The sequence below is a fragment of the Pelecanus crispus genome, chromosome 17 (genome assembly GCF_030463565.1).
Source record: "Pelecanus crispus isolate bPelCri1 chromosome 17, bPelCri1.pri, whole genome shotgun sequence".
In the NCBI taxonomy this organism is placed as follows: Eukaryota; Metazoa; Chordata; class Aves; order Pelecaniformes; family Pelecanidae; genus Pelecanus; species Pelecanus crispus.
In genome coordinates this window covers 8,418,917-8,446,392 of record NC_134659.1, presented here as the reverse complement: position 1 = coordinate 8,446,392, position 27,476 = coordinate 8,418,917, and the positions used below count along the sequence as shown (strand labels likewise).

Sequence of the window (27,476 nt, the reverse complement as noted above, 5' to 3'; positions counted from 1 at the left end):
CACGTGTAAGGTTGTCCACTTGTAAGAGACTGAACACAGGTGACCTGCAGGACCACTGGGACATTTAGGGACAAGCAGGCTGTCCCTGGGAACTTGGCCCTGGGTGGGTCTGGCCTCCCCATACAGCTCTCTGGGAATTTTCTGTTGGCATCCATCCCCTCGGTGGGAGCCCATGGGGAATTTTCATTTGAATCAGTCGCTCCCAGGAACAGGGGGATATTATTTTGCTTTGAATTTGGCCTCAGCACTGGTCTGCCCCATAGATTTCCAGCCTGTCCCCTTCCTACCTACCAGCAGCTCAGAGGGGTGCCCACAACCTCAGGTGGTACCTAATAAAAAACCCCTCACCTTGAGGCAGCTCATTGTGGTTTGTGAGCCAGGGATAGAGACCCAAAATGTCCTCATCATGTCAGCTGAAGAGGAGGGATGGGGAGATCCTGCGGCTTTGAAACTGATGCTGAAGCCCCGAATCGAGGGGTCCCACTACCCCATCCCTCGCCTGCCCTTTCCTCCTCCTCAGTCCAGGTCCCCTGGGCAGAGGACGAAACCTGAGATTGGAACAAATGGCATCCGAAGCAGCCCCTGTCCCCTGTCCCCTGGGCAGCGGGAGCTGGTCTGGTCCCCGGGGCACGGCTGCGGGGAATGCAGCGCCTTTGTCACAGGCTAATTTTGGCTCCTCTGCGCTCCGAAAACAATCCCAAGGCAGCTGGGAGAAAAGATGCTGGAGGCATGGCCCCGCAGGGGCTTTTGCCTTATAAAGGTCTAACGGGGCTGGTATAAAGCCTCCTCCTCCTCGGAGGCTGGGAGCAGATCTGCTGGGCTGGCGCTTGGAGCTGGGGAAGGGGAAACGTCCTTGGAGGGACCCCCGAGGAGAGTGGGCACAGGGGGGTTTCTCCCGCGCTTGCTGGGATGTGACTAGCGCAGGTCAAACAAGGATGGGACTGTCACTGCCTTTGCCACTGTCACCGTCACCGACCTCGCACCAGCTTGGGGGCTGCTGCATCGGCCCCCATGGGGCACAGCTCCCCCCTTGGTGCCCAGGCCCGGGGGAAGGAGCCGGGGAGGGCGTCCCGCGTCCCCTGCTCTGCAGGACAGGGGGGCTCTCCTTGCTCCCCACCATGGGAGCTACCCTGTGCGTGCAGCTGCGCGTCCCTCCACGACCATAATAGTCTTGGGATTAAAATACCGGGCATTGTCCCTGCTGGGCTGCACACTGAGAATTGTTTGCTCCTAAACTTGACCCTAAAAATATCCCAGGGAACAGGTGTCACCCGCCCCTGCGCTCCGCCGCACGAAGTCTCCCTCCGCCGGCATACGGAGCAAGGGGCTTTGCGGGGTGCAGGGGGGCAAAACAGCAGGTTTTTTGTTGCTTTTCAGGAATTTCATGGGGAAAACATCAGGGCTTGTGAGGGGCTGATAATTGTTCAAGAATCCCGACCTGTGCTGTGCTGGGCAAGTCTGGCTGGTCCTGCTCCCCAAAGAGGGGACTGTCCCATCTTTGGTCCCAGCTGATCATCTGGCCTGATGCTGTAACTCCACCTCTGCTGTTTTGCCCCATCATCCCTCGGCAATGTGCCCTGTCCTGGCTCTGGGTGGCTTTGCCATCCTGCTCTGGCAGCTCCCCTAGGCCAGCGCTCCCGTGGGGACATCACTCTGTGCTTGCAGCGTTGCACAGTGTGTGTGCATCATGGTGCATGGGGGTCAGTGCCACATCGGCTCTCCAGGCTGCTCATACCCCACCACCTCCCTGCAGAGACCTTCTGAAAGAAAAAAAAAGAAAAGAAAGAAAAGGAAAAAAAAAGAAAGAAAGAAAGAAAAAAAGCCCAGGAGATTTTCTGCAAAGAAAAAACACTGCAATTTTCTGGCTTATGATTTCTGCCTCCTTGCAGACTCAGGGCTTTCCCAGCATCTCTGATGCTGGTTTACGTTGGAGAGGAGCAAGGCAGATGCACCATGCACCCCGTCTGCATGGGCACTGCCACTGCACCGGTCAGCCTGACCCAGCACGTCTGCATGCTCACACACAACACGCGTGTGAGTAAGGCACGGGGCAGCAATTGCCAGCCAAGCAGCGGTGGTTCACACGCAAACAGCCCAGGAATTCGCCGAATTGCATGGGGGTCACAGGTGCAATAAAACACAGGTGCACTAATGCGCACGGGTGACGTGCGTGTGTCACCCCGCGCTCGAAACCGTGCCCCAGGTGTGTGCAGCACGTCCCGGGGCGCCGGGGCTTGCAGCAGACGTGTGCACACAAGAGGGGATTTGTGCTATTTTTACTGACCACTTGCAGGCAGGCTGCGATTTAATACTCCCCCTCCGCCGCTGGCCCCCGGCAGTGTGCGGCTCTCCGGAGGCCAGGCATCACCTCCCTCCTGCACGGCCCCGAGGTAAGGTGCTGCCCCGGGCGTCCCCCCACCCATGACCCCCTGGGCGTGCTAGAGGTGACACGGCTGTGAGCGTGAGACCACCGGCACTTGCACGTGCTGGCGTGGCAGAGAGGAGCCCCCGGCAACAAATTTGACTGAATTTCTCCCACTGTCTGAGGTTGCTCAGACATTTTCTTTGCTCTTGAAGAGAGGATTGGTGAGACTGCAATGGGGAGAAATACTGCTAAAATCCCCAGCCTGCCTTTGGAGCTGAGATTTGCTCGTTTTTCCTGAAAACTGGCACTGTTTTGGGGACCATTTGTTCTTGTGTCCTAGCCTGACTGCTCACAGTCACTTGTGGGGCCAGGGAGGTTCAGTTCGGGGTTGCGAGCAGTGTGTGTGGGGCATCGTGTTAGCTGGGCGCACGTTCGTGGTGTGTGTCCGGTCCCCTGGGAGGGGGGAGGGTGTCAGGATTAACTGGGGGTTATTTCTTTTTAAGGATTTCCATGACTCAATGGTTTAATAAGCTTTTTAAGCTTTTCACAGCTGGGGGCAAGCACACAGTGCAGAATTACCTCGTCCAGATCCTCTTGACCCCAACAGAGAGCAAAATCTCTTGCGGATGCTCCAGATCCAGCTGGAGCCCAAAAGTCCCTGCACAAGATTGCTGGGGATGTCTTACTGGCACACCTGAGTCCCGGCTGTCATCCAGGAAGCCAATTTAGGAATATCTGGCCCTAAAAATGTATTGACCTTGGTAGAGGTCATCAGCCCGAGGTGTGGTGTGGGTCCCACCTTCTAGGGACACCGGGCTTTGCTCTGGCATGGAAGGAGGGAGACGCTGAGAGGTTTTGCCCAGCCACTGCTCGCCTCCAGAGAGCCAAAGGCTTTTCTGCCTCCCCTGGAATAAATCGGGGCGCGAGCAGCTGGGACCTGAGCTGCTCAGTGTCAGACAAGAGGAGCTGCCTTCCCTGCGTGTCCTCTGGGACATTTGTCATATCACCAAAAACCTCCAAAAAAGCACCTCTGGCTGCATCTGACTGATGTGGCTTTTAGGAGAAAAAAAAATTCTTGTTATTGGGGTTTTTCTTTGTAAATCCAGGGATCTGGCAGGCTCCTGGGGAGATGATTCCTACTGGGATTGTATGGCATTTCCCCCACAAGCTCCACTCCTTCAGGCCACGGCTCTGGCCAGGCAGCGGGGGGCACGGGGAGGGGACAGGGACAAGCGGATGGAGCTGAGAGGTGCACTGAGATTTGCTGGGCACAGGCTCCGTGCACGCCTGGGAGCAGCTGTTTGAGACCAGAGTTGTTCCTTTTTCTTCTCCCCATCAAGAATCTTTGGGGTTTAAAACAGTTTCCAAATTTAGGGGGATGCGAAGAGATAGAGACAAAAAATCGCAGCTTTGCCATTTCAGTTCTAAGGAAAAGGACTAAACCCACCACTGGAAAACGCTGTTTCTTTCTGAAATGTAGTGTCACTTTGTTACTCCTGGTTGGAAAGAGAAAAAAGATAAATTGATTGGCATTTTCCCACACATTTTTCTATTACTCGGATTTACACGGTGCTCCGGCTTCTTGGCAAGAGGGGGAAGTGTTAGAGGCAGTGCCGGGGACGCTAGCGAGGCAGTGCATTTTGAAGCAGCTGCCAGGGCATAGGATTACCAAGCAAATTTAAAATATTTCACCAGGGACACGGATACTAAAGGAATCTGCTCAGATGCTTGGCCACAGCTTGTTGCCCCTTGCTCTGTCACTCCTGAGATGGATTTTGGCTCCACCATCCTAGAGGTTGCCCACGGGGAGCTGTGGGATGGGACTCTCCGAGCCAACGCAACATGGGGCACCTCAAGGCACCCCATTTCTCGTGGGCTTTCCAGCCACGCTCGCCCCCGGCCCCTCACCCCGAGCTGGGGTGGGCGACGCAGCAGGTCGGGGAGCAGCTCTGTGCTTGGGAAAACCCCCGAGGAGCAGGAGACTGAGTCCTGCAGGGCCGGCTGGAGGCAGGTTGGAGCTTGCCCCAGATACGGTTCCCTCGGAGCTGGGCGGTTCTGCTCGGTGTTTCACAGCCGGATGATGAAGCTGCGGAGTCGCTTCCCTCCGCCAACAGCACGGGGCAGCACCGGACCTCAGGAGCATCCCACCGCTGCCGCTTGCTGGGTTCGGGTGGATTTGGGATTTGCTCCTTTGTTTCAGCTTCTTTCCCCTTTTTTTTTTTTTTGCAGGCGAACAGCGCGACGCCACAATGCCAGAGCCGTAAGTAGCACGAGTTGCCCCTGGATTTCGCTAAATCCTCGCCTGGCTGCTGGGCTGCTCGTGCCGGCCACGCTTGTCCATTCTTGGGGGGTTCAGCTGGGAGACCAGCACATGCTCGAGACCTCTGTGCCATTCCCCTTGCAAACAACTGTCTTTAAATAAAAATTTTTAGCCTTTTCAATATCGCAGTTCAAACCTTGGAGCTTTACTAGATCCCAAAATAGGGACCCGAGGTGGGCAGCACCACTCGTCTTGCCATGACGCTCTTTGTAGCACATTGTACAAATATAACATATTCCCCGGTGTGAACAGAAGGGAGAAACCTCCCTGCAAGGCTTTCATCAAGCAACGACATGGAGATGCCCCAGCCCTGCAAACCTGAACAGGATCCAAGCATCCTGCGTGCCAGCCCCCGGCTGTGCGGGGAGCGCGTGAATGAGGGTGTTGTGGCCTGAACCGCAGCGACCGAGCTGGGGCTGGCACGATGGGCACCGCGACAGCTCGCGTGCCATGTTTGAGTGGCATTTTGGCTTCCTGCACCGTGGCCCTGAGCTCCCACTGCATTTCCAGAGAGCACCGGGCTCACTCACAGGTGGTAACTATTAGATGGAGAAATAAGGAAACCAACTGCAATCACATGAGTTGCTTTTCTTGACTGCCACCTCTTTTTGACTCATTCACTGATGCCCTGTTCTCTTCTCTTGTTCCTTATTGCTCCATCCTGAACGCATGCCTGCCTGCAGGGAGGTAAGTGCCTTTCCTTTCGGGAGTGATCTCGATGCTACTTTGCATTTGCTGTGAATTTATTTTCAAAGGGCTTTTTTTTTCCTCCCCTTTCCCCTAGAGAAAATCCAAGATCACAGCCTCACGCAAACTCTTGTTGAAGGTGAGTTCTGAGGGTTGGAAACTCCCTGGGGTTTGTCTTGCTGGGGAAACGGAGCTGTGGTTGAAATGCGTGGTTGGTGGGATAGCGATGAGGAATGGCAGAAGTATGGGCCTTGGGGAGCAGCTCCCGTTCCCACCTCTTGTCTTCTCAAAAATCCTCACTCATGTGGGCTTTGTGGTCCGTACGCCAAACAAACCTCCCCTCACCTCCACGTTACTAAGGTGGGGAGAGACGCCTTCTGCTCTAAAGCCACAAACCTCGTGTTTGTGCACCAGCAGCTCTGCAGCACAAGCTTGGGAGCTCCCCAGGTTGTGGCTTGGGAAAATCATTTACTGCCACAGCAGAGCAAACTGATGCAAAGAAAGTGCCGACGTCAGCATCCATCGGGACCACCGCCACCGCAGCCCCGTGGTATCTCTGGCCCTGCTGTTCCCCCTGCCTTCAGGGTCACCACACAAAAGTGTAGGGATTTTTTTGATGTGTGTTGCAGCTGCACAGTGATTTTGGGAGGACAGCTACAGCAGGGAGGAAGTTTGGGAGGCAGATAGGACTGTCCCATCCTACACACGCTGCGCGAGGAGGCTTAGGAGGAACAGAGGAGCCTGTCTGTTCACAATTCTGCCATTTACTTGTGCTCGTAGAGTTTGATGCTGGCAAAAGCGAAGGAGGAGTGGGATCAGGAGATTGTGGACAAGCAGTCAGAGAAGGAAAGATACCTGTCTGAGCGGATCACACCACTGCACACCAGTGGGCTTTCCTTGAGCCAGCTTCAGGTATTTCTCGGGTCTGAGGTGAGTGAGCTCCTTGGGAGCATGGCGGACATCGCTCACCACTTTCCTGTTGTGCTTGGCCCCCAGGACCTGTGCAGGGAGCTGCACGAGAAGGTTGAAATTGTGGATGAAGAAAGATATGACATTGAAGCGAAATGCAACCATAATACTCGGGAGGTAGGAGGCAGGATGGGCTGTTTGCTTCGATGTTAACTCCCTCCCAGATGGCAGCTTGGGCCTTGATGGGGGTCTGTCATGGACTGGGCTGAGCTTGGTTGTGGGACATGCACCAGGCTTATCTAAGGGTTGGTATTTGCTCTGCAAGGCATCACTCAGCTCAAGGTTCATCCCTGCCCCAGGGAGCTCAAGCTGTCCAGTGGGTCCACAGGCAACCTCCTTGCTCTTCTGGTCACCCCTTGTGGGTCTAAGAGCTCCTTCTCATGGTATGGCTGCCATCCGAGCAGCCTGGGGCAAGGCAATGACAACAGCTCTATGCTCAGGTGGACAGTCCCTTGGCGAAGGTGGTCCTCATGGCTGCAGGATAGGCGCGGACCCCTCTGGGGCTCAGTGTCGGCAAAGACTCCTGCTCCACACAGGACCTTTTTGTGCAAGGCAGCCATGCGGTGACCTCCCACTCCTCCTCCTTTCCTCAACCTGCAGATTAAAGATCTGAAAATCAAAGTGCTCGATCTCCGAGGAAAGTTCAAGCGACCCCCCCTGCGGCGAGTCCGCGTCTCCGCTGATGCCATGCTGAGGGCTCTGCTGGGCTCCAAGCACAAGGTTTCCATGGATCTGAGAGCCAACCTGAAGTCTGTGAAGAAGGAGGACACGGAGAAGGTGGGTGACTCTTCTAGAGGCCAGAGATGGAGACACCTCCTAGGGATGCCCCTGCCCTTCTCCACGGTCCCCTGTGAAACCTACGTGGGTTGTGGTCGTCCCTTGTAAGCCTCAGAAATAGCAAGGGGCAGTCCTCGTGAGGCACTGCCCGTTGCAGGATGTTGTAGGGCCATGTGGGAGCAGTTTTACTGGGCCATGTAACTGGTGGGCAATAGCAAGTGAGATTTAGGGCTACGATGCTTTTCCCTCCCAGAGCATGTGGGGGTCTTTCAGCTGGGGCCCCCTTGGCATGTCTGTTGAGCTGCACTTCCAGAGAGTTTGGTCTTTGGTCTTCTAGGGAACCAGGAGAGCTCCTATTTGGTGCAATCATGCCCAGAAAACACCCAGGAAATTTCCAGACCTAGATTAGATAAGACAGAGCAAGCCCAGCAAGCACGCTTGGCCTGAGATAAATGGCCCAGTTCATGCTGGCTTTGCAGAGATACGAGAGGGAAAAGTCTCTCAATACCAGAGATGGCGAGTGATGTCCAAAACTGCCAGCGGCGTGCAGGCACCCCAACTGCAAAAGTTGTGCTGCTTTCCTAGAGCGTCTCCCCACAGAGGTTTTACCGCTTGGTCCCAGCTCAGCAGGTTGGATAAAAATCTCAAATTTCACTTATTTTTCCATTCCCCCCTGCCCCCGTTGCCCCCTGTAGGGCACGTTTTTCAGTCCTTTGGATAAAAACTGTGTTTACGGTCCTCAACGCCAGGTGGTGAAGAGATCTGAGTTTATTTTAGATGTCGTGAGATGATTCTGGGGCATGGCTTGTAATCTATGAATGCTTGTGGGTTAGCAGAGCAGACACCTGGGCATGCTCCCAGAGCTGCCATTATCTCCCCTTTCTGCAGCTGCCAGGCTCTCATTGTGACACCAGCAATCCCAGTCCCCTCCAAAAGTTTGGTCAAGGTGGAGATGGGTTTTATGTGGGCTGGGAGGTCTATGCAGAAAGTGGTTTTGCTTGCATTTGCCCCGGTGTGCTGGTTTCAATCCCGAGTAAGTCCCATGTGCTGGTTTCTTCCTCCTAAAGAAATTTTCTGGGATTTTTGTGCCTTCTAGTGCATTAATGCAACTTAGCGAGGCTTTGGGCGGGGGGGTATCCACATGAATCCAGCCCTCCCTGTGGAGATCAGATTGCTGTTTGCCATCTTCCTGGTCAGTTCCACATGCAGGGACACACGGCAGAGCTGGCTCCAGTGGAGAGGGTGTTTGCAACAGGGCAGCTGCCTTCCCTGTGCTGCTTGCGCCCCAGGGCCAAGGGCTCTGTGCAACGGGGTGGGACAGCGTGGGTCTGCTGGTCCCCCTGTCACACGGCCATCGCAACCCCTGTCCCCGTCCCTCCCGGCAGGAGCGCCCTGTGGAAGTGGGCGACTGGCGCAAGAACGTGGAGGCCATGTCAGGAATGGAGGGGCGAAAGAAGATGTTCGATGCTGCCAAGTCCCCCACAGGCCAGTGAGAGGTAGGGGACAGGTCCTCCTTTCCCGGTGATGCCTCGTGCTCCCTGCAGCATCCCTGATCTGTGCTTGTGGCTGGGCAAATGCAGAAATGACCTCCATTCATTACAGAGAATGGCATCACATGCCCCATCTCCCACCCCACAGTTGGGATGGGTGCCTGTCCCGCACGTCCCTGCCATGGAGCCCCTGCCAGCATCTATCCCTCTCTCCGAGCTTGTCTTCCCCGGCTCTCCAGGGTCTGCTGTCCATGCCACGCTCATCCTGTGCAGCACGGGCATCACTGGCACCAACTTCGGGCTGCTTTCAGCAGCCTGAAAACTCCTCTTTTGCCCCACTGCTCTGCTCTGTTTCTTTCCCACAGGAGCATCGGGAAGAAGAGCCTCCCCACCCCTGCTGCCTGCCTCCCTTTCCCTTGCTGCCCCTCCGTGCTCTTTACACCCTTACCCTGAATTCACCACTGAGCTGAAACGTGTGGACAACTATGTGGGAAGGAGGTCTGAGCTTCTTTCTTTCAGCACTGCAATCAGCCCTTCTCCCGCACGGCCCCAGCACAGCGGCTCCCCAGTATCACCTGCACGGGCCATGCTGTCTCCAAGGGGTCGCTGGCCATCCCTCCCCTCCCACCATTGCAGAGAGGCCCCGGAGATGGCTGCTGGCCCTCCCACTCCCCCATCCTCTGGTGGGTGCAGCCTGAGATGTACCTGCGCGGTCGCACGTGTATTAAAGGATGGTGTCCTGGGCAGAGCGCCGCGTGGGCTCGTCACTGTGGGAGCACTGGCCAGGGGCAGGTGTGGGTCCACAGCCCGGTGGGGAAGATACCCTGGTCCTTTCCTGCCACCCTCCAACGTCCCTGTGCCGGCGCTCAGGCCAGCAGCACACCCTGGGATCAGACTTGCTTTGGGCTCATCTCTTCCAGCCCCCCAGGATGCTCCCTGGTGTCCCTGGTGCCCCAACAGCTCTGCTGAGACCCCCAGCCCCGTTCATGGGCCACCCCCTCCCCTCCCATGTACCGCAGCCCTCGCCGGGCTCTGACAATGCACCAGCAAGGCTTGGGTCTCAGTGCGGAGATGGCTGTCTGTTGGCTCCCCCCACCCCTCCTTCTCCTCTGCTTTTGGAAAAGCCTTCAGAGCTTGCTCACCCAGGCAACAACTCTCCCACCAGCTGCCCCATCACAGGCACCAGAGCTGTGGGAATTGGGGCAGCCCCATTTCAAGGCTTAATTCAAGCAATGTTTCAGGAAAGTATGAGATGAATCCATCTTTCAGGCCAAACGGCTTGCGCTTCCCCACTAGTCCTATCATTTTCTATATCACAGCTCCCCAAACTGCAGCTGGTTGAATGCAAGCAGCTGGGAATGTGCCAGCTCATCCCCAGAGCAGGGCCAGAGGGGAGAATTGGTGAGAATTTGCGTGAAATTGGGTCTTCTGCCTGGTTGCACTTCAGGAGATGCTGAGGCTCAGCCCCCATGGAGTGCTCTTGGTGGTTGCAGCAGTGCCTTGTCCATGTCCCCAAGGTACCCAGAGGAATCGCCGCATCCATGGTTTCAAACCTGTGCCACCTGTGCCACCGTGTTTGCTGCACACCCCTGTCCCTGTGTAGTGAGCTTGTAAAGTAAAGAAAATGCTACAAACTCGAGGCAAAGTGCAGGTCCCCAGGTGGGCACAAAGGCTGGAAGGAAACAACATCAAAAAGTGTGTGGTCTCCAACAGAGCTCAATGTTCCCAGAAAAATGTTGCATTTCTTTAGGGACAGAAAAAGGCAGCCCCATGCGGTTGGCTCTTGCAGGACCTTCTGCAGCAGACTCGGGTAGCCCAGTGGCCGGCAGTGCGAGTGAGGGAGAGCCATCAGAGGGAGGTGGGTTTGGGTTTGGGCTCCAGACCGGCTGGACAGCTGGAGTGCTCTGGGTATCACATCCTGTCCTTTGGCCAGTTCAGGGATACTGAGCTGAACCGCTCACTTTTGTCCCTGGGCAAAGAGGGCTAGGGCAGGTGGCGACTGATGTGAACACTTATTTCTAGCATGGTCATTAGCACCTGGGCTGCCACAGCACCCAGCAGCCTCTTCACAGAGAATTTAAGACTCAATATGAAAACTCTTCCCAAAATTAGGATTCGATCAGAGGTGGCTGTCAGCTGGAAAATACCCATTTGCTCCCTCAGCAAGCACAGATGCTCAGTCTTTGTCTTTCCACCTGACCCTCCATCCCCATCAGCATCCCACTAACTGGGGCTAGGACCACTCCCTGCATGACTGGAGCAGTTGCACAGCACACAGAGCCTTTTCCACACACTTCTTCCTTTCCAAGCTTAATTTGGCCGAGCAGCCACAGCCTAGCATGGCACCAGGGCTTGCTGACCACTTGTCCTCACCCTGTGCGCCTTGGGACGTGCTCCTGGCAGGCGCAGGCCTGCGAAGTGACTCTTCTCTTGGAGGTGATTGGAGATCATGCGTGGCGAGATCCCAGGATGCCACCACGGCCCAACCTGCCACAGGAGGCAGAAGGAATCGGCTGTGATCTCGCCCCTCCGAGCTCACTGCCCGAGTGGGAGCCACGCCGAGGCAGTGTCCTGGGATCTCGCCGTGCACGCTATCCCCAGAGGGAACTCACACACTCGGCAGCGATCCTGGCAGAGGAAGAAAGGTGTGTAGGGAGAGGTAATAACTGTTACCTGACCAACTGGTATAGCTGGAAAATGCAAGAGAGGTTTCACGGAAACAAAGCCTTCTTCAGACCTGGAACAGAAGCAGAAAATGGCAAGCCAGATCCAGGTTGAGAATAGTTGCTCTGAGCTTAGTGCAATTACGCTAATTTGGTAATTAAAAAAAAAAAAGGGGGGGGGGTGTTTGTCGGGCAGGGAGGGATGGTAGAGAGATGAAAGGCAATATGGGTGCTGTGGGACCAGGCTCCGGTCGGTGCTTGGCAGCCAGCCTGTGCCCGTGCCCAGCTCATCGTCAGATCCTGTGCACCAAGACACCTGAAACTGCTGCAGAGCAAAACCTCAGGGCCTGCCAGCATGTCTTTGCAGCCACAGTAAGAGCCAGCCGGGGCATACTCAGCGAGGTTACAGAGCCCACGTGCACTCATCGTAGGCTATAGATGACTTTGCATGGCTGCCTTGTGGTTTAGATTGAGAGGGGGGGAGAAAAACCCAACCCCAGAAGTCCTTGCTCTGCAAATTCCCCTACTTTTTCAAAGTACAATGCTCCCTAGTCACCATGTCCTGCTTTCACCCTTCTCTGGTGGAAAACCACATTGATCAGTCATGGGAAAACAAAGTTTTATGGATCTCAGTTTTATTGGAAACATGGAAACTCCCCATCTCTTTACAGGGATTGAATCTCTAGGGGAAAATGCAGCTGTCCGCACAAGGTTGGATCCTGGTTGGATCAGAGGACTGGGAGCCAAGTCTTCTCCTCCACCTCCGCTCTGGAGCTGCTTCTGTGGCTCTGGGCCAGCTGGGAGCCCAGCTCTCCGCTTGGTAAAGGAGCAGGTTAAGCCTTTCATCCCAGGATGCGCCTGACTTCCCTTGCACCACCTCTGTGGTCGCACTGTTGCTTCCCTCCTACGTGACAATAATCTCAATTTCTTCACTCTGAATTAGAAGGAAACCCTACAGTAACCCCTTTTTACTGAAAATTCAGCTCAAATGGGGGACTTGCAAGGCTCTTCTTAGGGAGAGAAGCTGATGCTGGAGCAGTCACTAATGAAATTGTATTTATTTCCAGAAGAACTGCATGAGTCAGTCCTGTCTCCTTGAACTGAGCAGAGCCCTGTCCCTACCATCCTCCAGGTTGCTCCATTGCAGCCAAGAGCCCCCAAAGCAAAGCAAAGCAACATGCTGGAAGCTTGAAATTGCAGAAATTGCAAATTAAATTGGACAGTAGAAAAAAGTATTAATCAACCCAATGATTTTCTGCCAGAAAGGTTTTTCTGGCAAAACTGCAATGAAGGAGATGCAAAGGGCTTGGTCTGATGTGGCCATTCAAAAATATCCCTGCTAGTTTGTTGTAAAATGGTCCCTTCCTTTCCTAGGATGCTCTGTAACCTCCTTGCTAATTGGTCATGCCTAGAGACACCTGAACTGTGCCCAAATATTTCCCTGAGCATATTTGCAGCTCAGCTGGTGGCTGGACCTGCAAAGGGAGGAAGGGGAGGAGGATTAGTGGCGATGGACAATGCCGGTGTGGGAAGGGGTGAAGTTTATCCCACGGCCTCTGAAGGCCACTGCAGCACCCTGCCCTGCGTGGGGTTAATGCCAGGCTGCAGTCCCTGGTGTTAAAGGTTAAACATCACCCCCCACGGCCCCCCATGGCCTCCACAGTGCTGCAGGTGCAGGACCGAACCCCGCGGCTGCAGCTGCACAGGAGGCGACCCGGAGGCAACTGCGCCACGTTGGCAGGGTTAAGGCATAACCACCCATCACCCCGGGAGCCATCACTGCGGGTCCTGTGTGTCCCCTGCATAAAATGGGAAGAAATAGGTTTCTTCACCTCCATTTTCCCCTCCTGCAGCCCTCCAGGCTCGTGCCCGGCAGCCCCAGGGAGGAACGGGGCTGGGTTGGGGTACAGCACTTGGTGTGAGCCGGGTACATCCTTCTTGTCTGTCTTCCTTTGCTGTGGCCTGAGCCCTCTCACTGCTCACATCAGAGGGGATTTCTCATTAATTGCAACTAATTTAATGTGCTTTGAGGGATGCAGTCTGCCATACAGCTGCTGGCAATGAGTCACACTCATTCTACCCATGACCTGAAAAGTTTCTGTGGACACCACTTTTGGGGGATGTCCATGGTTCTTCACCATTAGACCTGGGGCATCACAAGAGATGGCATCTACTGAGGAGGCCAATCTGCAGAGGAGAATGGGAACCTGAAGGACACTACAGCATCTGTGGGGTACCACGGTGGCATTTCTGAACCAAGATTTGTCCAAACTATTTCTTTTTTTTAGGAAAGTTAAATTATAAATGAAAAAAAAGCCCTCTGCTAGCTAGGTGCAAGGCCATTTGAACAATGGTTATTCCTTTCCTACAGAAAACAGAAAAGTCTACGGTTGGGTTTTGTTCAGTTTCTGAGCAAACACATGAATCTCAGACACTTTCTGTCTTCTTTGCACAGCAGAGGTATCTCTGTACTATCAGTTCCTAGTGCATTGCACAAGTTTCCAAAAGCTGAAGGAATTGTAGCTGGGGAAAGACAGCCCTGGACCATCCCAGTGCCTGCAGAGCACGAGCATGGGGATGCAGGGAGGCCTCCGCGTGCGAGGGGGAGTGGAACTTTTTGAAGTGTTTGCTGGTGGGACCTTTGTGAGCTGTTGCACCGCTGCAGCGATGGGATGGCAGCTGAACAAGGGTGAAAACCCCCTTTTCCTGGCCATTGAACCCCACACCCCAGCCCAGTGGGGAAGCCTGGGCAGATGATGCTGCTGACTCTGCTCCACCACCAGCACCATGGCAGGGATGAGCCTGTGGAGCCAAGGGAGGAGCTGAGCCGGGGCTGATGCTGGGGGACCGGCACAGGCAAAAAGGGTGGAGGAGGAGGGTTCACCACTGGGCCCTGGGGTGAGGTTGAGGAATGCCCTAATTACAGCACAGCTGTGGAAACTGGAAGCTCTCCACTGCCCTGTAGCCAAAGAAACAGGCTCTGCATTGGGATGAGACACAGGACACTGTTCCCAAGGGAAAAAAAATCCCTGCTGATACTGGTCTAGCTGCTCAGCGGGTATAAATGGGTGTCTTCTGCTGAGCCACATCAGATGAAGATCTGGCCTCCCTGAGCTCCTCAGGCATGCAGGTCTGCCAGCAGAGCCCTCCTGCGAAGCGGCTGGAAAGCCACCCCTGGGCAAAGCGGGTACCCGAAGAGAAGTGCGGTTTTACACTAGAGCCTTACCTGCACGCAGCAGAGTCCCTTGGCACAACTCCCTCGGCCAAGAGCACATAGCTTTCCTCTCCTGGCCGTAGATCTGGGACAGCAGATACGACAGCCTGGTGCGTAGAGCGGATCTGGATAAATGTCAGATGGGTTCCCCTGAGCATCCATTCCCTGCGTGGACTCACGCCCCTGCCTAATTTCATTACCTTCAGCTTTGTGGACGTGCAGCTTGGTCTGAGCTTCGGTGATGAGCTCATGGTGGCCAAAATAGCTTTTGTAAAGGGAAGTCCAGTCTCACAAAGCGACTGGCTTTCGCTGAAGGCATCAATGAGCTTGTGGATAAGGGAGACCTGGTAGATAAGAGTTTTCCTGGATTTCCAGAAGCAAAGACCTTTAGGACAGCCACGGCTAAGAGGGAAAGTCCAAGCAGAGGTAAATAATCAATTAGCAGATAGGAAACAATGGTGAGATAACAAGCTCTGCTGATAATTCTTGCATATTCAGCATACTAGAGATGAAGACTGATGATGCAGACATTTGGAAGGATCTTGCAGGGCTTGGGGTTTGGGGATAAAATAGCAAGGGATGATTGGAGGATTATAAAGTGACACACAGAGGGAAAAATCTAGCATGACTTAGTATATAAGATGATGGGCTCTGGGCTGGCTGTTGCCTACTTGGGAGTGATAGCTTGGGATTATGGTGAACATGAAAAATCATGAGGAACATCAGGGAAAACATGAGCTAAAGGCTCTGTGGCAGCAAAAATCTCAAACCAAGACAGAACAATGCTTTGTGCTGCCAAGCAGCTCAGCAGGACCTCATCCAAATTGAAGGAGAGGAGGCAGCTTTTCCAGCAGTGGGGAATGGACCTGGGCAACTCCTTGCTGAAGGATGTTTTTTATACTAACAATTTTCCTGTGTTTGAGGGAAACAGGGCAAATCCATGGAGAAGAAACCCACTGAGGGGTCTTAAATAAAGAGGAAACCATGTCCAGCTCAAAAGGTCTCTGAGCTGAAAGTAAAGACTGGGGGAGTGTGAGGGGTGAGTGTCATCGAGGCTCGTCCTCTGCGTAATCCCCAGCCACTAAATACCTGTCTAGAATTTCTTCATCTTAATAATAAGAGGAATCACAAACTGTGAGGTTTTATATTCCTTTGCCGTGTAGATCCTAGCTGGGGGTGTTCTTTCACTACGTTCAATCTAATCCTTTTAAAAATCCTGTTAAGTCCTATGCTTCAGTGATATCCTTTGGCAATGAGTTTTGCGAGTAAAGTGCTCACTGTGCATTAATCAGAAAGGTTTATTGCTTTATAGTAGCTTGCTGATGCTGAACTGCTATATATAGTTTGTCAGCAATTAGCAGGATACTTGCAAGGTTATTTAAGTAATTTTTTTTTTTTCCTTATGTCACAACTCGCTGAATTTTCTATATGTATGAAAACACCTGAAAGACAACTGGTTACTGAAAGAAGAAACTAAAACAGAGAATGAGCCTTGCTTGGAAAGGACGGCTCATTTGACAGGGCCAGCTTTTAGAAATGGGATTTTAATCAGGAACCTTGGATTAAAATAGTTCCTTTGATTGCTCAGGTCCTGGACACACCCCTGTGGGCTGGAGGCATGCATGGCAAGCCCAGCCTTATAACCAGTCCCTCGGGCTGGCAGAGGGGTGTATCTCACCAGGATCAGAGACCAAATTTGTACTCAGAGGGTCCTGGATGACTTTTTCTCTAGGCATCCACCGTGATAGCTGCCCAGCTGTCCCCAGCAGCGGGAGCACTGGGGTTCTGGGCACGCTCTGCACCGGGGCTGGCCCCAGGTAAAAACCAGGCTTAGACCTGTCTCTGCTGTGTCTGGGTGCCCCGTCATCCCGATAAGACAGTCCTCCCGTTGCCTTCACACCTGCCCTTTGAAGGAGAGTGCTGCCCTGTGCGAGTATAGCGGGGGGTGGGGTCTTGGGACCAGCCCGGGGGGGACGATAGGTTTGGTGGACTGGGTCCAGGCATGGGATGAGCCTGGGTGCACAGCTCCCCTCTGGCACAGGGCTTCAGCACCCAAAAATTGGACACCCCCATGCTTCAGCCACTTCCTCTGACACTTTGTGAGTGCTCTCTACTGCAGCAAAGCTCATAAGGATGGGGAGGCCATGACGGCTCAATCCAAGACATCCAGAAAAGGCTGAAAGAAGCTGGGGACCCTCCCATGCTCTTTGGAAAAGGCTGAACTGCTCCCAGACGGAGGTGTTCTAATGACTGTTTTGGATCCCTGGGAGCCAGCCTCCTCCCACTCAGCCCAAGGTAATTCACCTCCTCCACCAGTGTTGGAGGAGTTGTTGACTGGTGGAGAGTGGCTGGTAAAACAGGTTCTCTGCAGGGAGTTGTCTCTGAAACCCTGGGAGACCTGGATGGATCGAGCCCCGAGTGCGGGTCTCTGCTCGAACCCTGGCACAGCAGGCAGCAAGGAGTGATTTGCTTTTGCGTGGCACTCCTGGGCAGGGCGTCTTTTGCACGGCGCCGCTAGTAGACAAATTACAGCCTTGCCTCTGTCAAGGTAGATAAGAAACCATGTGATACAGTGTGGTGGTAAACGGGTTGCAGGCAGGGTAAAGGTGCACAGGGAAATAACCTTGCAGCGAGTTCCTTCCTCCTCGGGGAGCAGAGTCTCCAGGCAGTGTAGATCCCCACAGGTCCAACAGCACCTTGGCCTTGATGCCTGCACAAGTTTTTGGGGCTCTCTGAAACTCACAGAAAGCAGGAATGTCTTTTAGCAGAAGGAACTGGTCCGATCTCTCCAGGTAGGTGCTGTGGTTTAATGCTTAACCCTTTCTACAGGCGGGAGGGAAGGGATGAGGGTGGGCTGCTGGCACGGTGAGCCTGGGCTGAGGGGTGTTGGGGGGGATGGGAAGAGGGGACAGCTGCTGTGGGGGGTGTTGCTTGCAGAGGTGCTGCCAGCCCCAGCGAGTGTGTGGCACTGCTGGAGTTTCTCATGGGTGGGCAAGAGCAGAGGCAGATCTATTTCTGCTGCCTGGGGAAGCTGAGTGCTGCATAGGAAAATGGCTCTGGAAATGCATCCTTGCCCCGTGCTGGATATATTTTTGGTCCAGATTGCCTTTCTTTGGGGTAGGGTCTGGCTGGCTTGGACTGTGCCTCCAGACTTGCTCCCGAGCCAAGGTGTGGGATTTTTTCACTCGCCCCCGGGTGCATGTCCCAGCTTCACCATGCAGAGGTTGCAGCCTCTGCCCATCCGGTGCTGAGCAAGCCCTGATTCATCGGCAGTCGCTGAATGATCCCCACAGCCCCATGGAGTTGGCCGCTCTGCTCGGTCTGTCCTAAAGAGTGATTTTTGTCTCCGATGGAGGCCAGGGTGGGTGGGGCTCCTGGGCATCACAGGGTGAGTCAGGGGCTCACACAAAACCGGGCTGATGTGGGGATTGCTCCTGACCTCCGGCAGACACCAGGGCAAGCACCATTGACCTCAGCTATGCAGACGGGGTGACGGTGACTCAAACGCAGCCGCACCATCCCACAAAACAGAGCAGAAATCCTAGTGTGAGTGGATGTGATGGCTCCGAGACTTAACTGCAAACCCCAGTACTTTGGGTAAGACACGCACCGTGGCCAGCCCAGAAATGGGAATGAAGAGAGACCCCGTTGTCTGGAGGCTGCCAGCTCACACCCTGCCTCCATCGTGGCTGGGACGGATCCAGAGGGCATCCCAGCCCCATCCAGATCCACCTCCTCTGCGCCATGGACCTGCCCGAACACAAGCCCAGCAGGGTCCTGCACCCAGGTTGTTTCACAACCCAGGAAGGCAGTTTCTCCTCTCTCATTAGATGAGACAGCATTTACTGAAACAGCATAAATGTCAGATATCTCAGCAATAATGATTAACAGGACAGGAGAGGACAAGGCAGGGGGAGACTCACCAATCTTTTTTTATTCATCTCTTTGAGGTTACAAAAGGTAAGATGGTGAAAAATAAACCCCTCTTTGAAAAGAGGAGGGGAAGACTGGCAAAGCAAATCCCTAGCCTAATGGGCGGATTACGTAATTACAAATAGCGAGAAACTGCATGTTGATAATGCCAGGTTACGTGCCGCCTCTGCAGCAGCCAAGCAAATTCAGGCAAGAAAAATTCATTTTCATTTTGAAGGAGCCTGTGCATGCAAAAACAAAGAAGTAACTGGCTCTCACGTGGCTTTAAACTAGTGTTAGCACTCCACACTGTCAGTGCTTGAGGGACAAGAGCACTTAGCAGAGGCACCTGTGTGCATAGGTCCCTACGCACATGCTACCTTTGCCAGGTGGGAATGTGCGTGTGCAGTGATTGCTGCAGCAGGTCTCGCCAGGAGATCACACCGCGCTGTGCAAATAAAGCTGTGCTGCCTTCCCAGTGCAGCTAAGCTGTGTACAAATATTTACAGGGTCAGGCCCATGGAGGCGAGTGCGGCTGCAGGGAGGGGCATGGGGAGGTGTCCCCCAGTGGGGTGAGAGCCGGCTGGGGATGCCCACGGCTCCCTGGGGCAGGTTCCAGCCTTCTCCATCCCTGTCTCTCCTGATGCTACGCATGGCATTGGGGACCACCCTGGAGCCCCCCAGCAGTGACTCCGATTGCTGTTGAGGTGTGAAGGTTGCTGGGAGGAGCAGGGGGCAATGGGGGTGGAGGCAGCGGGAGGAAAGGGCAGCACACATTGCCCTGTCCCCAAAGAGGTGCTGAGCTCTCAGCCAGGACCTGTCCCCCCTTTGCTCTCCGTTCTGCTCTGCTGACCCTCTCACGCTCCCCCGCCTCCCTCAGCCAGGAAGAACAGAAGCCACGAATATTTGCGGGGGGTAATGTGGTTTAATTTATGACCCAGCTTTCATTACACAGTAACTTGTAAACCACGCTGCAAGTCACCGTGTCCGCAATGATGTTAGCGATACTGCAGGGACCTGCTCTGACTTTCACATTCTTAAAAGTCAAATTCAAAGTAAACCCTGAGTCTGGATGAAACCGGAGTGCCAGCTCCACAGCTGGGACCCTGCGATGGGGTGGATCCTGCGCAGGAAGGGCTCTGCCCCGTCAGGCTGTCGGGGTGCGGGGAACTCCGCTGGGCCCCCTGCACATGTTTGCAGCTGATTGAGGACTAGTGCTGTAGGCAGATGATCACTGTTGTGAAAAGCTCAGTCCAGCCAGTAATAATATTTTTCCAGCACAGTTCATGGACCGGCAGAGAGGGCAGGCAGGTTTTGCACAGAGAAGGGAAAGCTGGTGTCCAAATGATTTTTTATTCAGGTTGGCATTTGATCAAAAAAAATATGTACTTGGCTTGTGCAATATAAAATCTTTGAAGATGACTCTTTAAAGATGATTACAAACCTTGTCTTTTTGGTACAATCTGTGATTACAAACAATTCCCAGGCCCAGCCACACGCAGGGAGCAAAAGGAGCTCATGCCGTCCCTGTTTCCAGGCAGAGATTGTCAGCAGTACCTTCAGCCTTTGATACTTTTGCATCTGAGGCTTTTTGCTCAATAAAAATTAAAATGCCATTGCCACAACTCACACTGGGGCTAAAATCTTCTGCCACTAGTGGTTACCCTTCCAGTTTATGTGGTTGAGATCTATGTGGTGACTTTACGGTCCTGGTCTTGCTGAGTTACAGGTTAAATATCCTTGCCTGGGAAGGTTTGTTTAATGTAGGGATTCCTTTTAAGTGAGTTCTCCCTCCAACAGAAGAAATTAGGAGTTGTCAAGTGCTTGTGTTGGGAAATGCCTGCATCAGCTGGGTGGAGTGAGAGCGCTTTGTGACACCTGGCTCGCGTTGGTGTCCCTCTCCTCCAGCCCCACGCAGCAGCTGGGGAAGGCAACCTCTGTCAGCCCCTCATCCCTTGCCTGAGGGTGTTTTGGTCTCCTTTCTTGTCCAGCATCAGGGCTGTAAGCTCTCCATGCAGGGCACAGCCTCACCATGATGTTACGTTTCATCCCAAACAGCCTGGCCAGGCAGAGGACGCTTGAGGATGAAGAAGAGCAGCAAAGAGAGCGCCGACGAAGGCACCGGAGCCTGTTGTCCTCCACATCGATGGATGAAGAACCTCCTAGCCCTGTGAAAGACACCAGTCCAGCTTCCAGCAGGTGCGTGAGGTCCTGCTAGCATCAGTCTTACTCATGATGCTGATGGCTCGCAGGTTGCTGCCTTGTTTTTCTCAACACTGAGACAAAGCTGCTGCAGTTGGTGGGATTCTCTTCTGGATGAGAGTGGGCTGAGCTGTGGGAAGAGCAGGGGTCCAATGGATCCTTGGGCAGAAGGATGGGCTTCACAGGAGGAGTAGAAGAAGAGTAGTATATCTCTGGTGGGTTCAGTCATGGGCCTCAACATGTCCCATGGCACAGGGAGCTGGTGTGCCAGGGTGAGAGTTGGTGCTGAGGTTGAGCTCAGGTGGGTGCTGGCCATGCCCTAGTGGCCTCTTGAGCAGGTAAGAGCAGACAGCCACCCATCTCTGCAGGGAAGGTGGGCTGAGCATGCAGCACCTGGCTGGCTGTCCTCCTGCTCCTGTGAACCTTGCAGTGATGTTGTATGACCTGTGCTGAAGTGGGGAGGTGGCCCAAGGGCTTTCCAGTGGTGCTCCCAAAGTCCCTTGCTGCAGGGAGCTGGGATTTGGACGTGCCCTGAAATCAGACTGCCCTTACACAACCTGACCCACTCTCTAAATTGATCCCGGAAATGTCCAATATTTAGATGGCTTATGTCCACAGTGAGACTCTATAGGTGTTTCTCTCTGCAGATGGTGACGGAGTTAGGATGCCTGGGTTGCATAGGGGTTGGATATGGCTAACACGAACAAGCTCGATAGGACATGTCCCCCTTCCCTGGTGCTAGCACGGGCCAGCCATGTGGTGACTGCAATTCAGGAGGAGGGCAAATGTTATCCCATATCCTTCCCAAGTCCTGGAGACTGCGTAGGTACAGTCTGTGTGGCCCTGGACAAGTGTCCTGTCTGCCTCTTCCCAACTCTGGTGCCTATGTTTGCCTGTGGGAACGAGGGGAAAATGACTGTTCTGCAGAAGGTGTTGGGACTGCGGTTGAATCCTGCTATAGCAGACTGTCTTACAACCAGCACTTTAAACTTAGAGTGGTATTTTTTCCTAATCCACCAAAGAGCCACAGACGCATGTCTCATCCAGCAGCAGACCCAGCACACTGCTCTGAGCCCACAGCTCCTTGGCACAGGACTTGGTGGATCCTGATGTCCTGGGATGAGGCTGCTTAATCTCGGCCACAAAAAGGAAAAAAAGTCTTTTAATCCAAACTTGTCCTCGGAGAGCCTAGCTGGCATGATGGGGATGAGTGTGGCTGCAAGTTCTGGTCTGCAGGGATGACTCCAGAGACATTGGTGGGATTTTTATGGCCCCCAGAGCCTTTCACCTGGGTTAACCTCACCCTGCAGCATAAAAGCCAGCCCTCTGGCTGCAGGGTGCTGAGGTTTGCCCCCTGTTTTGTCTCTGTCTCTAGACCTCAATCTCTGGTGAAGCCAGTGTCTCCGGAGGATGAGGAAGAACGTAAGCTCTCGGAGGCGCTGAAGATGCAAGAAGGGAGACGGACAAGATCCCCAGTGGCTGTCTCTGGAAAGCTGAGGCAGGAGAAGGAGCGGCAGGAAAAGGAGCAGCAGGACCCAGTGGTGGGAGCGAGGCGCACGGAGGCAGGGACACAGCCACATTCAGGGAAGGAGAGCATCCAGGCTGGAGAGCAGGGTCAGGATGCGGCCAAGGGCAGAGGCGACCCGCCAGGAGACCAGCACCCAGAGCCAGCCTTGGAGAGGAAGGTGGTGGTGAGGGGACATCTCCCGGACAAAGAGGGACAAGGTGTGGAGACCCCTCAGGGGGAGCAGAGGAAGGAAGTGGGGGAGCCACAGCAGCGGATGTCACCAGAGGTGGGGGGGTGCCGGCTCCGCGAAGTGAAGATCCTGACCAGGCAGGGAAGCCGCAGCACAGAGGAGAAGACAGCCTCGGTGGTGACTTCATCTCTGGACCAGCAGGTGAGCAGGAATGGACAAGGCACCCACCCTTGGGGTGTGAAGTCCTGGGTGCTGGGAGGACAACACAGAGAGGGAGAGCCCAAAAGTACCAGGAGGGAAATGGGACCTGTGGGCTTTTGGGGAAGGTTTCTGTGAGAGCTGCAAACCACAAGGTGGTGGACAGGGTCCCACCACCTCCTTTCCCCCCCTTGCATGTACTATTCTGATCACTTTCTCCAGCAAGCCTCTAGTGATTGCCATCATGGTTTCACTGAAGAGGTGTTTGGGGCTTTGCATATCCAAATGAGACAGCCAAGGTTTGGAGGATTTCAATCTCAGACTCCTGCCTCCAAACCGGTTCCCACCCTGGCTACTCTGCTCCCTGTGCCTCAACCTCCTCTGCAGACTCTGCAGGGATGCATCAGATGTCTGCTTTTTTCTCAGCAACCATCCAGGAATCCCTCAAAGGAGGTAATACAGCTGTCTCCCACCCAAGATGAACCTGCAGAAAAGTCAGATACTTCTCCAACTCAGGTCACCTACAGCAGCTGCATCAGACGAACCAGCCCAAGAACTGTCTCCTTTCGGGTAAGAGCCAAAACGAGTGGGAGAAAGACTCCCATTTAGGCAGTGGAGGATGGTGACAGGGAGGGGTTGCTTTGGTCTCCAGGTTATGTTGGCAGAGCCTGTTCCCAAAAGTGCATTCAAAATCCACCCTTGATTTGGGCATTGCAGTTCTGTTTCAGTCTGTCCCCCATTTTCCTTATCCGTTGCTGACCGAAGGCCTGTGATGATGAACATGCCCATGTTCATAAGCTTTGTGCTGGCATGGAAACTTATGGGAAGTGGTGAGAAAACAGGGAGCTCATTGTCCTCGGATTTCCCAAGGAGTCACAGGAATGACCATCCACCCTCCAGCATTTCTAGTCTTCTCTGAGAGCACAGGATAAAAATAAAATCCATCCTCCTTCTTGTCCCTTGCTACATTCCTGAGAATATCTTCAGTTCTAGCCCCCCCAAACAAGATGTCTGGAATAATGTGCTTGGAGAGGCTGGGAAAACCAAGGGCTGTTGAGATCCTCCCTGCTGTGATTCAGGGCTGACTGGCTAGCCTTAATTGATTTTCATGGTGCTTTATTGGGAATAAAACTGTTAGCACTACAAAGCATCTTTAGTCTGGAGAGCTTTGAGATATGAGATAAGCTCTGGTGTGGGTGAAAGTGGAGCTTGCTTGAAAATTGTGGGAGACAAGTCTGAGACAGTTTCTCCCATGTTTATCTTTGATAATGAAAGATGGCTCCAGTATCTCCTCTCCTTGTGTCTTCCAGAGGATCTCAAGAAAACAGAACGAAGAAAGTGAAAGCCCTCTCACAAGGAGGTCAGCACCTCTCTTCGTGTTACGTTGGTCTTGCTGGGCAGGAATTGTCATCCTTTGTTTTCCAAGGGAGGAGGAGGAGGTGATGGGACCTGGTACCAGCTAGGGAGTGCCCTGGCACAGGTCTGCTGAACATTGGTCTCTGGGGTGCCTGGCTGACCGGGCAGCGATGCTTAGCAGAGGACAGGACAATGTCCAATGTACAGCTTGCATCTGTGCAAGATCCCCCCAGCTAGCCCCTGCTCTCTCGTGCTTGATGTAGTTTCTCATCAGTGTTTGTATCTGCACAGGAGTGGTTAAGTGTTGAGCGGTGCAGCACCAGAACAGGGTCCCATCCCTGGAGATATCAAAACTCACTATACAGGTCCATGAGCAACCTGATCTGGCTTTGGTGGCCAGATCAAGTGATCCTCCACATCTCCATGGCAAGGTTTGGACAGGTAGCTTAAAACCTCTTGAAGAACCAAGGGCTTGGGTCTGAATGCAGGGAGTTGATACAATGCCCTCTCCCACCTTTGAGTGCAGGGCAGGGGCGTGGGGCTTTACGCACACCTGGGCTTGCACCTGTCCATACTGTGGGCAAACTCATACTGATATTGAAGATACAGTTCAGACCTGGCAGTGGTGAAGGAAGGGTAAACTGAGGAGCTCAGAGCTGTTTTTCAATGTACAGTGTGCACTAGTAAAATGGTGAGACTCAGAGATCTCGGTCACCAGCAGGGAATGAGCTGCCTTGGTTCAATGGGCTGATGGATGCAGAAGTGCCTGTGTTGGACGGGGTCTTCTCCTGCCAAGTGGAGTCCGCCAGGACCATGGGCTGAGTCCCAGGAGATCCTGATGGGGCTGTGTTCAACTCTTTCCCCTCTTTTTCACCAGTGCAAGCCTGAGGATCCCAGGTAGCAGCACCACCATTGGGGAGAAGCTGGAAAAGTACACCTCGGCTGTGCAGGTACTGAAAACCCTTGTCATAGCTGGGCTGGCATGGGAGAGATGTGTGGGAAGAGGGAGAGCGGTGGCCTGGAGCTGAATGGGTTTTAGGAGCAGGGAGGGTCCCTTGGAGAGGGTCATGGGGATGCTGCATGGTCCTGCTGGGGGGAGCAGTGGGTCAAACCCATGAGCTGGTGATGGGCAGGGAGGGAGCAGACCCCAATGGGCTTGGGACACAAGCCAGAAACAGGACTTTGTTTTTTACTACTTGGGGCACAGCACAGCCCCTGCTGACACCCCTCTCTCCTCCCAGCGCTCAGAGGTGGTGAAAACATCCCTGACTATTCAGAAGAACCTTTTGCTGTCCTCAGAGGGGGTGGCCAGCAAACGCAACTTCTTCGAGGCCAGCGCTCCCAGCAAGGCTGAGCCACCCGCTGTCAGGAAGGTAAGGGCAGGAGCTGGTCTGAGCGAGGACCTTCAGTGGGGTCCTGTGCCAGGGCAGGCACCAGCTTTTTGGGCAAATCTTCCCCTGTTTGAATACCAACACACTTCCCAGCAGACTGCTGCCTGGATGCAGTTTGGTTGGGAGTTCGGTGCTTGTTGAGTGGTGCTGGGCAGGGCTGGGCTCGGGCACTGGCTGCCACCGAAAGTGTGCTCTGGCAGTGTGTGTGTTCGTGCCAATGCGCTGGTATGAGCTGGGATGGAGCCAAGGTGTAGGCTGGTGTTTGCCTGTTGCAGGTTTGCTCAGTCTCCCCATGCCCTGGGGACTGTCCTGGGTTACATTCGTGCAGTGGCAGAGCTGGTGCTGTAACCCTGGTATCCCCCTCTGTGCCACAGGACAACCTGAAGATCCCAGGATCAGTGACATCCCGCATTAATCTGTGGATCAGCCGAGCTCAGGAGCCTGCCAAGGAGGAAAAGAGCAAGGTACCGGCTTGTGCCAACACCTTGGGCTAGAACCCTGACACCAGGCAGCCTGGCAGGACATGTCCCTGCATCTGGGTGGTGGGGCTTGAAGAGTTGAGGAACCCTTGGCTGAAACCATTAAAGGGTTTGAAGGTCTACCAGGTGCAGGATCTCAAAGCTGGCTGGTTTTACCTGGAGCACGTATGCTTTAAGGTTTGGTTAAAGTCAGACCAAGACAACACTGCACAGGATGCATGGGGAAAACCTTCTTGTGCCACTTACAACTTTCCTGTTTGCAGGACATCAGGAAAATAAACAGCCTGCCAAACCGTGATGTCTGGGTAAAGCAGCCTGGAGACATTCCTGGAGACACCAAGGTAGACATGGAGCTGCTCTGAAAACTGGTGCATCCTCTGAGCTAGGGGTAGAGGCGGGACCTGCCTGCCAATGGATCTCCCACAGGGCAGGCTTGGGACAACCAGGCTACAGGGGGGAGAGGGGTCATGTGGGACATCCAGGACCCTGTGACTTTGGGGAGTCAGCAGGAGGGGACAACTGGAGGCAGCTGTAAGAGTGAGAAGCGGCCTGGTCTGGGAGAGGAAGGGAAGAGGCATGTGGTGGGATTTAGGGGATACCTGCCTGCCCCATCCCCTGTTCAGGACAAGTATGGTCCTGGTTAAAGTAGCTGCCTTTGGGGGAGTTGCAGCCTCAGGCCCAGCCTCACTGTTTCTTGCTTTCTTTTCCAGTTGTAATAATATCAGCTGTAATAATATCAGCTGATCGGGGAAAAACTGTTTTGCTCTGAAGATCAAAGCCCAGCCCTACTCAACTGTCTAGCAGCCCACTGCCACAAGAGCCCCTTGCACCATGTTTGGGTGCACCCCAGGTCGCCGGGGTCCTCTGCTTGTGGGATGGGAAGGAAGATGGCTGGAAGATTATCCCTGTGTCCCCAGTCCTCACTCACTGCCTGTCCAGGAGTGCCCAGGCCTGGAGGCTCCTTGCAAATGCTGAAGCCAGAATCTTGCCTCGTTTCCCCACAACATTTTGGTGTTTTTCTCCTAATCTCTCCCTGTGCCCCATAACTGCACTTGCAAAGGGATCAACCTATATGTCTCCCTTGCAGCTGGATGATGTCACTGGGGCAAGAAACTGCCTGGCCAAGGGAGTTTCAGATGCACGTCCATGGACCATGTCCATCCCTGCTGCCTGGCTTGTGTGGGGTGAGGTGGGGCAGGCAGATGTCTGCTCCTCTCCCAGGCTGTCACTGCTGGAAGGGCCCAACCAAAGGCCAACAGTCTTTGCAAAGTCACACATGTGACAGTGTAGCTTAGAGATGCCTCATGGAGGAAGGGTGGACTTGATGGCCCTGGTGCTTCCGTCCAGCACACAGCTGAGCCAGAGACAGAGACTTGGCCTTCTCCACCCTGCCCTTACCATCCCCTGCCCCCTACAAGCAGCAACCCCTTTCACTTAGTGACAGGGCAAGGCTGGGTTGGCCACGGCCCTATTTTGGGGGTTGCATGGAGCTGAGTGCCCTGTGCTGGGCCTCTTCTGCAAAACCCATTTCCCTCTTACCTTTCTTCCTGAGCCCTTTGCCCGTGGCTACGCAGACCCCTGTTCTTGCACTCTCCAGGCTGCAGAGCCCACCCAGCAGAGAAGCAGGGTGCTCTCTCGAGGCTGGCTTTAGGGTGCCATGGGCAGCCCATAAAATGATGCTCAAATCCTTGTGCTGGCACCATTCAATGGGCTAGGGCTGTGCCTTGAGCAGCCATTGCATTGTCCAAATTCGGTG

General features: G+C 54.1%; 2 protein-coding genes across 2 annotated transcripts; both read left to right on the top strand.

The window, feature by feature from the left end:
* Positions 1–1,953: 1,953 nt before the first annotated feature.
* TNNI1 (troponin I1, slow skeletal type) lies at positions 1,954–8,611 on the top strand. The gene is made up of 7 exons (XM_009478561.2): positions 1,954–2,038; positions 3,548–3,614; positions 5,472–5,511; positions 6,153–6,284; positions 6,369–6,458; positions 6,942–7,118; positions 8,504–8,611. The coding sequence occupies exons 1-7, from the start codon at positions 1,954–1,956 to the stop codon at positions 8,609–8,611; spliced, it is 699 nt and encodes a 232-aa protein (XP_009476836.2).
* An 8,276-nt stretch (positions 8,612–16,887) lies between these two features.
* LAD1 (ladinin 1) lies at positions 16,888–26,082 on the top strand. Its single transcript, XM_075722571.1, is given in 12 exon segments — positions 16,888–16,944; positions 16,946–17,027; positions 17,170–17,198; positions 17,201–17,277; positions 20,456–20,596; positions 21,975–22,497; positions 22,921–23,064; positions 23,805–23,854; positions 24,728–24,800; positions 25,092–25,223; positions 25,616–25,705; positions 25,984–26,082. Coding segments are annotated over 12 exon segments (1,497 nt in total).
* Positions 26,083–27,476: the final 1,394 nt, after the last annotated feature.

What these genes read in the sequence shown, in the direction of transcription:
- TNNI1 (XM_009478561.2), top strand. Translation starts at nt 1,954, where the DNA reads ATGCACCCCGTCTGCATGGGCACTGCCACTGCACCGGTCAGCCTGACC. An exon ending in CACACACAACACGCGTGTGA is followed by an intron (nt 2,039 to 3,547) that starts GTAAGGCACGGG and finishes CCACTCCTTCAG; the next exon opens with GCCACGGCTCTGGCCAGGCA. An exon ending in AGAAGGAGGACACGGAGAAG is followed by an intron (nt 7,119 to 8,503) that starts GTGGGTGACTCT and finishes CCCTCCCGGCAG; the next exon opens with GAGCGCCCTGTGGAAGTGGG.